This window comes from Hippopotamus amphibius, chromosome X, assembly GCF_030028045.1.
Source record: "Hippopotamus amphibius kiboko isolate mHipAmp2 chromosome X, mHipAmp2.hap2, whole genome shotgun sequence".
NCBI classification, from domain to species: Eukaryota; Metazoa; Chordata; class Mammalia; order Artiodactyla; family Hippopotamidae; genus Hippopotamus; species Hippopotamus amphibius.
In genome coordinates this window covers 134261996-134272715 of record NC_080203.1, presented here as the reverse complement: position 1 = coordinate 134272715, position 10720 = coordinate 134261996, and the positions used below count along the sequence as shown (strand labels likewise).

The window sequence follows — 10720 nt, the reverse complement described above, 5'->3', positions numbered from 1 at the left end:
GATGAGGTCACCTGGGGTAGGGTGGACCCCTCCTCCAGTATCCGTGCTCTTCTTATAAGAGAGGTGAATGCCACATGGAGACCCAGACCCTGAGTAGGGGCCACGTGAAGACAGAGGCAGAGATTGGAGTGAGAAGACCACAAGCCCGGGGGTGTCTCCACTCTCTGCCTCTGTCTCCACAGGAACGCAGAAGAGGCAGGAAGGACCAGAAGAGGCAGGAAGGACCCTCCCCTGGAGATGTGAGAAGAACAAGACGTGCTGACACCTTTATTTCTGGCCTTCTAGCTTTCAGAAGTGGGAGACCAATTTCTGTTGTTTTAGAGCGCACGGCTTGTGGTGCTGTGTGAAGAGCAGCCCTGGGGAACTAATACACCCAGAGAGATCTCGGCTCAGTCCAGGTGACTTTGTACCTGGGGGTGCACTGCTGCCACAGCGAGCTGAAGATCGCCCGCGCCCCCCCGGTGCTGAGTGGCCACGCGGTCCAGGCACCCTCCTGCTGCTCTCACCTCGAGTCAGGGCTGCCCCTGGGGATGTCTCGGAGCAAAGGAATGTGGCGTTGGCTGCTGTGCGTGTCCTGGGTGCATGCCGTACGTGGCCTTGACGGGTGCTCTCTGTCCCTCTCGGAACCAATCGTGACCTTGTGGGGAGGCCCAGGCCCCAGCACTGAAGGATGAAGGAGCCCCGGGAGGGGGAGGGTCTGCCGCCCCGGGAGGGGAGGGTCTGCCTCCCCAGCCCCTCAGCAGAGACCGGGGCTGAGCGCCTCTCTGAACGTGAGTCTGTGAGTGAGACCAGCCTAGGTCGGTAGAGAAACCAGCAAAGCAACACCGCCTCCCTCCCTCCCTCCTTTCCTCCCTCCCTTCCCTCTGTCCTTTCTTCCTCCCCTCTTCCTTCCTCCCTCCCTCCCTCCCTCCCTTCACATTTTTAAACTCTGACATAAGAAGCTGGAAGCACCAGGCGTGGCCACCATCAGCACCCATAGGCGGAGTTTTAACCATCCACCTGCAGAGCCCGAGGCTGGGTGTCTCCACACTCGGGAATAACCAGACAGGAACACTAAGCGGTAGCAGGCCGGAAAAAGCAACCTCTAACGACACTGGGTCAGCCTGAAAGATGCACCTGACGAGCAGCACACACTCTCTCACGGAGGTCTTAACGGCAGCCAAGCCCTGACAGTAAGACTCAGCGAACGAGGAAGTGAGAAAGACTGAAGTACAGTCCTTTCCGTGAAGCACTGGCCAGCGATGACAGAGAGAGTGCCCACTGGGGAGCTGGACCTTCCCAGGCCTCGAGAGACCTGACAGTGCTGCTCACCCCACCAGGTAACTGTGCCGATTAGCAAATCCGCTAGGGTTCTCTGCTGCAGTGTGCGTCACGGGAATTGATTTTTTCGTGACACATCTACTTGCTTTCGCCTGTGTGTGTGTTTTTTTTAATTTCCAAAATATCTGGGGGGAATCTTCATAATCATCTCTGGCGGAATCCATTCTAGGTTCCCACATCCCTTAAAATACGCTTTTTTAAAAAAATAAATATTTATTTATGTATTGGCTGCATTGGGTCTTCGTTGCTGCACACGGGCTTTCTCTCGTTGCGGCGAGCGGGGGCTCCTCTTCGTTGTGGTGCGCGGGTTCCTCATTGCCGTGGCTTCTCTTGTTGCGGAGCACAGGCTCTAGGCACGTGGGCTTCAGTCGTTGCCGCATGAGGGCTCCGTCGTTGTGGCGCCCGGGCTTCGTCGCTCCGCGGCACGTGGGATCTTCCCAGACCAGGGATGGAACCCGTGTCCCCTGCATGGGCAGGCGGATTCTTAACCCCTGCGCCCCCAGGGAAACCCCTAAAATACGCTTTTGACTCCATCAGAAGCTGAGTCATCTTTCTACACTATTCATACATGATCAAGCTTCTTGGTCCAGCTTGATTTCAATGTTAAAATAGCTTGATTTTTTTACCTTAAAACTCACATGCTTTTCACATCATTTCCATAAGGAGAATGGTAGAGTTATCTTTTCTTCTTGAGAGACGTTCCCATCCTTCGAGCACCTCAGTTTTCACGGAAGTCTCACCCACCATGCACAGATATTTGTTTTACTTTTTCATCGTAAATAGGTGTTTTCTAACACACACACAAAAGCAAAAACATGATTCCTGGCTTTTTTTTTTTCCTCCTGCAGTAAACAAGTTTTGTGTAGAATTTCTACCGAAAAGGACGGAAAATAACATAGGACCTACACACAACAATCAAAATGTATTCTGTGTCAATAATCTGACATGATGCTTCAGATTATTATGTACCTATGTATAAACCTACGTACATGAACATATGATCAATGGGTATTGATCAGACACGGAGCCGTCCTCTGCCAACCCCCGTTTCCCTTCTACTATTCTCCAGAAATAATCACCATTCTGAACTGTATGTGTGTCTCTCATGCTCAGTTCTATCCACGATAAGCTGGGTTTATTTATTTTAAAACAAAATTTGGAGATCGCTAAAACGTAAAGACTACGTTCAGTATATATATCTGGTGGCCTTTTAACATCATACGATGGTACCGCGTTTGAAAACTGGCTTTCGAGTACTATCCCTGACACGTGTGACTGCTTTTCTTTCATTTATCTCTAAAGGTACAGGCGACAAGGGTGAAATGGGCTGTCCCTTTTCATAAATCAAGGCCATGCTGTTTGAAAAAAAAAAAACGGTGGAAATCTTAGGCACGAAATGAAAGTTTTGCATACAGTTTGCTACATGTCAGAATTTTGAAAAATAGAGAAACTGAGTTTTCTTTTTTCTTATTTTAAGAATACTTGTTCCTCCTCAATTAGCAGCAGTGCATTGCATTTAGTCTTTTAAGAGCCTGACTACATTTATTGGATGTTTTAATGAAAGTTTATGAGAAACCACATTAACTACCGTCTGAGGGCAGTTTCATTCTAATTCTGCCTGTGCAGAGAGGCCTGTTTTAAATAAGATGATCAGTTCTAAGTTTATGATGATACGATTTAAAATTCTGAGTGAATTTAAAAATTTTATATCCATATATATCTCCACCAGTAATAGAGTCAAAATCAATTTGGGGATGAAGTTCAGTAAAATATAATGAGGCAGAAAATTGAAATGAAAAAATGCTGAAGGGAGTTTAAAATATTAATGGAAACGGTCTTCTATTAGGTGGAGTTGCTTAACTATAAACAGAAAAAAAAGCAAAGGGGAATCTGATTAGCTGTTTCTTAATTAAATATTTGCTTTGCTTGCCGGTCTCATCTTGCTTTCACACAGTTGCCGAGTGTGTCTGTCAGAACAGAATTGCTTAGCTGTTAAGATGCTTTCTGGCGATGTACAGAACGCAGCTCGCGACTCAAAAGAGAAGGGGTGTTGAGAAATTCTCTCACTGTGAACATCTCCCATCCCTGAATTCTCGCTTTTCATTAAGACATCCCGCATTGGCAGGGTCCACCGTGAATGCTGGCACCGGGTTCAGATCTGAATACGCCAAGATGAATCAGAGGTACTTGCCGTCTTGAAAAGCCGCAAGTCTAGAAGGAGAGTCGTGTGTGTAAACTGACGTTTTCAAAGTGTCGCATACAATATTAGAATCCAAACAGAGAAAAGTTTATTGGTAACGTAAGAGGCACTTTCTTAATAGATAGCCACAAAAAAGTTTACTCAAGGATTTTAAAAAATTTTTCTTTTTTTTTTTTTGGCCACGCCACACAGCTTGTGGGATCTTACTTCCCTCAGCAGGGATCAAACCCATGCCCCATGCAGAGGAAACGTGGAGTCCTAACCAGTGGACCGCCAGGGAAGTCCCAAGGATATTTTAGATATGTCATTTGAGGAGTGAAAATTTGACAGGGAAATTAAAACAAGCAAGGATAAATTAGAGTGCTTTGTCTGGAATATATTTATATCTCTACTTCAGAATCTGTAGCTACTATATAATCGTATGTTTTCATGAAGAGGTTTTCTTTTTATCTTTTTAAGAGTCCCAACAGAAAGCAATTTGGACAGATTTTGAGACCTGTACTACTCTAAATAGGTATCGATTTAATAGGTCTGTATGTACATTTTTTTATCTTTTATGTTTTGCTGTGTTGGGTCTTCATTGCTGCGTGCGGGCTTTTCTCTAGTTGTGGTGAGTGGGGGACTATTCCTTGCTGCCGAGCACGGGCTCTCGGCACACAGGCTCAGTAGTTGTGGCGCACGGGCTTAGTGGCTCCAAGGCATGTGGAATCTTCCTGGACCAGGGATGGAACCCGTGTCCCCTGCATTGGCAGGCGGATTCTTAACCACTGCGCCACCAGGGATGTGCCTGCGTGCACATTTTTAATATGCCAGTATTTCAAGAAAAAGAGTTTGCAGTGTTCAGCCAGAATTGTTTTCCAGCTTCTTCCAATTTGACATATAATTCAAGAGCCTCTAGTTAACCTGATTATCTCTTTTTTTTTACAGTCAAAAAATTAACTCTAATGTTCCTTTCTTTTGTTTTAGCAGCTTTTGATATACAAATTGGTATACAAAAACCTGCAGGAGTTTAATACATAAAATTTTGTAAGTGTGGATATAAGCATACACTATGATACCATCACCACCATCAAGGAAATAAGCGTATCCATCAACTCCTAAAGTTTCTTTGTGTTCCTTTGTGTGTGTGTGTGTGTGTGTGTGTGTGTGTGTGTGTGTTAGTAAGAACACTTAATGTGATAGCTACCCTTTTAACAATTTTCAAGTCCACAATACCATGTCACCTATAGGTACAGTGTGGTAGAGCAGACCACTAAAATTTATAACTGAAACTTTATACACACTGACCATCATCTCCCAGTAATTAATAACAAAATCAGCTTATATGTTAAATGGGGGCATTTTTACAGTTTTTTAAATTATTTTATAGATTGGGGAGCTATCTAGTAGCTCAGTTAATATGTGCTGATAAACAAATTTTTAGCAACATTCTTGTGCACTTGCGTGAGGAAGGACAGAACAGCTTGCTGATGTGTGAACAGCTACGAAAAGGAACGTCTGCGAAATCAGCGTCATGTTTAAGTAGGTAATATGAGATCTGAGGGCAGGAGAGGCTGACGGCCCATTCCTGTTTTTCATCTCTCAGAACGCAAAAGGAAGCAAAAGTGGACTGTACAATCACACATTTCTTGAAAAATTACATTTTACTTTGGGATCGTCTGGCTGTTCAGGATGTCTACCTATGAACTAAGCTGAATTAGGCAGTGATTTCTGACTAGGCAAAAAATAAATGTCTCTCTCATCATCATCACCATCATCACCACCACCAGCACCATCACCACCACCGCTATCATCACCACCATCACCACCACCGCCATCATCATCACCATCAATCACCACCACCATCACCACCATCACCATCATCACCATCACCACTGCCACCACCATCACCACCACCATCACCATCACCACCATCACCATCATCACCATCACCACTGCCATCATCATCACCATCATCACCATCAACACTGCCATCATCACCATCACCACTGCCATCATCACCATCACCACCACTATCACCATCATCACCGCCATCATCACCACCACCACCATCACCATCACCATCACCACCATCACCATCATCACCATCACCACTGCCATCACCACCACCACCATCATCACCACCACCACCATCACCATCATCACCATCACCACCACCATCACCACTGCCACCACCATCATCACCACCACCATCACCAGCATCACCATCACCACTGCCACCACCATCACCACCACCATCACCATCACCACCATCACCATCATCACCATCACCACTGCCATCATCATCACCACCATCACCATCATCACCATCACCACTGCCATCATCACCATCACCACCACCATCACCATCATCACCATCACCACTGCCATCATCACCACCATCACCATCACCACCATCATCACCACCATCACCACCACCATCACCACCATCATCACCATCACCACTGCCATCATCACCACCATCACCATCACCACTGCCATCATCACCACCATCACCATCACCACTGCCATCATCACCACCATCATCACCATCACCACTGCCATCATCACCACCATCACCACCACCATCACCACCATCATCACCATCACCACTGCCATCATCACCACCATCACCACCACCACCATCACCATCATCACCATCACCACTGCCATCATCACCACCATCATCATCACCACCACCAGCACCATCACCACCACCATCATCATCACCACCGCCATCATCACCATCACCACTGCCACCACCATCACCACCATCATCACCACCACCATCATGGAATCATCATCTCCATCACCCCACCATCAATGTCATTAGAATCACCATCACCACCATCATCAACTTTGCAGTGTTTTCTTCCATCTCTAGATATATTGCTTATTTTTCACCAGTTAGGGTGTCTTCTTCCTCAGGGTGGAAATCACATTTGCCTTTTTTTTTTCTCCCTATGCCTATCTCCAACCCTGTATCTGGTCTAAAAAAGATGTCAGATCCAATTACAAGTAGATGGGTAGACTGATTCATACTTTGTTGGTGGTGGTGATGAAGGAATCGTGTAGATCGTTGTGAAGACATATCAACCTTATAATCCATATGACTTCATCCATTAGAGGCATGGACTTAAAGCTTACAACAAGCTTGCTTCATGACTGGCTGTCAATCAGGTGTTGATACACCAACCCTCATCAGACTTATCTTGAGGTAATTCACTTTTCTGAATTTGGTAAGCATCCAACAGCCTCTCCTGTTGAACTTAGCCCTCTAATTAATAGATCACCTGGAGTCTCAGAGATTCCTGGTGAAAACAATTTATAAACAGGATGAGATCATCCAGTCAGTTCTAAAAAATCATTGAGCATTCACTCTTCTGCATCAAAGGCATTTGAAAACAAATTCTAGAATAAGAATAGCAAACATAGCCCAGGTAAAAAAGCAAAGGTGTATGCAGGCATCCATTGATCTAATCGTTACAGAAGTAATTACTTTTCTTCTAAGCAGCTCCTGAGCTGGGCCCTTGATGCTTTAGTGTTAATTAAATATGGACCTGATCCCGCATCCCAGATGGGAGACAGACATGTAATAAGATACTCAAGACAGAGAGAGGAAGAATTACATGTAGGGTGATCAAAGTATGCTCTGAGGAAATCTGAAATCCTGTCTAGCCTGGGAGGAGTAGGAGATACTCAGAAGAGGAACGGGTGAGCTGTGACTTTTTCTTTCCTTTTTTAAGATGGGTGTTCTCCTTTTTACTCTGTCTTTTTTGTAATTAATTACTTTATTGGCTGTGTTGGGTCTTCGTGGCTGCACGCGGGCTTTCTCTAGTTGTGGCGAGCGGGGGCTACTCTTTGTTGCGGTGCAAAAATGCCGATTTGCTTCAAAATTGCCTGGGATCAAAAGGAGCATGCTATCCCGAACTGGATGTTTTTCGATCTTTATGACAAAACTTTTTTTTTTTTTTTTAAATTCGGCATCAAACACCTCTTTGGTCCTCATTTGATCCCTGAACTTCTGTTTCACCCTTTCTCTGGTGATGAACTAAAATTAAAAGAATCATATTAACACCCAATGTTTCACAGTGTTCTTTGTGTCCAGTTTTTCACACTTTTAGTTGCTGTGCTAAGACATGGAACTCAGCTCACCCCTGACTTGTCTCTGACTTTCGGAAAGAATCCCAAGGACTTCTGAAGTGCTCTTTTCATGACATTTTGATAACACGCTGAATCTACTACTGCAGCAGGGCACCAGCTGGTACTTAACACAAGAGGCATCATCTTTGCCCTCCACAAAGAGATACCATTCACTTCCTTGTCTTACAGCAGATCCTTATGCTGTATAATGTGTAAATATACAGGATGCATTTATTTTATTTTTCCCTTAGCAAGCACTCAGATGTTCTTTTTCTTCTTTTTTCTTCTTTTTTTTCAGGATGCATTTAAATAGTTTCAGCATTTATTCTTCAGTTGGGGAAAGAGAACTGTTACACAGTGAGGACCACTTTGGGGCAAAGTAGGAAAGTATGAGTATAGAAGATCTTCCAAGTATAAGGTTGAGAAACATCACTGCTGTTGACACAGAAAGCAAACGCTATGCGTTGACAAAGCAGTAAGAGCAACTCTGCCTCTCCTCTTGCTTCTTCTGGATGGAAGAGTTGGCTGTAGAAAACCACACTCACCCTCCATTTCCTTTCTGTTATCCTGGACGGAATCTCCTTCCTCTTATAGGTCATTCCTTATTTATTGATTTATCCCTTATTTATTGATCCTTTCCCTGCAATGTGAATTCTTCTTTCCCGTGGTGAAATCCGCAGAAAATGTCAAGTTTCTGTCACTCTGTGGGCAGAAGGACCCAGAGTAGGACTCATTCTTGAAAATGAACCCCAACTGTGCAGCAGAAGCTACTGCCGTCCTAGTGATGGTGGCAGAACTGATCACTTCCTGGTGTGACAGGGGCCCCCTGTGGGCGGCCACTTCCTTATCAGAGCATCCCACAGCCTGGGCTGCGATTCTACAATCAACCCAACACTCTGTACGAGTCCATCCTGCTGATGTGAGCTGACGTGGATGTGACTGTCTGCAACTGAGCTTCCTCCCAGGTGGGGGGTCCCTGTGAATGATTTCTGGGGGGTGAGTGTATAACTGATAGGGGCATAGGCTGTCATCACAAAATAACTTTAAAGAAACAATGTTTCATTTAAGACAGTGAAGGATGAGCAAGAAGGATTCAGGTAAAGACTGAGGCAACCGATATCTGAGGAAGAGAACAGGACACGGTGGAGAAGAACCTGGAGGACAGGCGGACCTGAGTAGCTGAGAGAGCTGGAGATCAGCTAAGGAGATTGGATCGTCCCGAATTCTCTGCAAAGAGATGCCCAGTTCGACAGAGTAGAGCAGAATAAGCATACAGACATTTTTAAAAGACATATATATTGCTCAGGTTGTTCTGTAAAACACAGATGAGACAACCACCCATCTGTTCTCTGTATCTGTGAGTCCTGGTTTTGTTTGTTTAGATTCTGCATGTAAGTGAGATCCTACAGTGTTTGTCTTTCTCTGTCTGACTTATCTCACTGAGCACAGTGCCCTCAGGGTCCACCCATGTAGTCACAGATGGCAAGAAGTCCTTCTTTCTTATGCCTGAATAATATTCCAGAGTGTGCACGTATGTGTGTCTGTGTGTGTGTACATATATATATATATATATATATGGTTGTCCGAAAAGTTCCTTCAGGTTTTTCTACATGTTACAGGAAAACCTGAACAAACTCTTTGGCCAACCCAATATATAGTCCGTATATATCCCATGTATATATCATATATATGCATGCATTTATATATATATATATAAAATCACATTTTCTTTATCCATTCATCTTGAGGCAAGGGAGTGTTGGGGGTGGGAAAGATAGGAGAATGGAGTCAAAAGGTACAAACGTCCAGTTCTAAAACAAATAAGTCCTGGCAATGTAATATCCAGCATAGTGACTACAGTTAATAACACTCACAGTGTTAAGAGAGTAGATCTTAAAATTTCTCATCACCAGAATAAAAAATTTGTAACCAGGTGAGGTGATGCATGTTAACTAGACTTCTTGCAGTGATCATTTCACAGTATACACAGATATCGAATCATCACTTCGTACAGACACTAATATAACGTTATGTGTTAAGTATACCTCAAGTTTTACAGAAAGAAAAAGCAGGAGGAACTCTGAAAACGCCAAACAGAGAACGCACAAGGAGTGAAAGTAGGAGACCCCTGGAGGTGACACAGACCAGAAATTTGCAACAATTTTTTTTTCCCAAAAAGCCAAGTAAAAAGTAAATATTTTAGGTTTTTCGGGCCATATGGTTTCTATCAACAATTCTCAATTCTGGAGCTGTTGTGTGAAAGCCACAGAGACGCAGAGACAATACAGACATGGATGGTCACGGCTGTGTGCCAAGAGAACTATCCATAAGAACACGCGGCTGGCCGGATATGGTTCCCAAGCTGTAGCCTGCTGACCTACTACCTAGATGATGCTGGTGGTCTTGGAGCTGGAGGGGTAGCATTTGGAGGTAGAATTAGCAGGCAGTGATTATATCTAGTCCCAACTCTTTGCTGGAGTCATGACAAATGGAACCCAGTTGGGGGTGATTTTGCCCGTAGGGAGGATGTGTGAACGTTAGAGATTCCAGGTCCTCACAATTCGGTTGGGAGCGCTGTCGTGGGAGGAGACCTGGGATGCTTATCCCGCACCCTCTAATGCACAGGAACCCTCACAACAGGGTTAGCTGGGCCACAGTGTGAACAGGGTTGAGATGGGGAAATGGGGCTTGAGAGCAATGCCTTACCAAGAGGACTAGTTTTGTAAGAAAGATGCAAAAGGAGAGTTTGAGAAGAGAAGAAACACTGACCATTTATGAAGCTTGAAGGGAGCTCCCTGGTGGTCCAGTGGTTGGGACTCAGTCCTTCCACTCGAGTTCAATCCCTGGTGGGGGAACTAAGATTCTGCAAGCCATGTGGCACAGACAAAAAATTTTTTTAAAAATAAGAAGCTTCAAGAAAATGGAGTGAGGACCCATTATAAGTGGACTTAAAAACGCAATTCTAAGAAGAGAAAACGACATGATACTTGATATAATTTCCTATATTCCTTAAAATCGTCTTATGACAATCGTGTTCTAAGGTTGAGAATCTGGACGCAGAAAAGATAAACATTCTGC

The 10720-nt window shown here is 44.5% G+C and overlaps 1 protein-coding gene across 1 annotated transcript; it reads left to right on the top strand.

Annotated features, from left to right (window-relative positions):
* Positions 1–5282: 5282 nt before the first annotated feature.
* Positions 5283–6144, top strand: LOC130841705 (uncharacterized; the record flags this gene model as incomplete). Its single annotated transcript, XM_057717995.1, is given in 2 exon segments — positions 5283–5354; positions 5356–6144. Coding segments are annotated over 2 exon segments (861 nt in total), but the record flags the coding sequence as incomplete, so codon positions are not given.
* Between the last annotated feature and the right edge of the window lie 4576 nt (positions 6145–10720).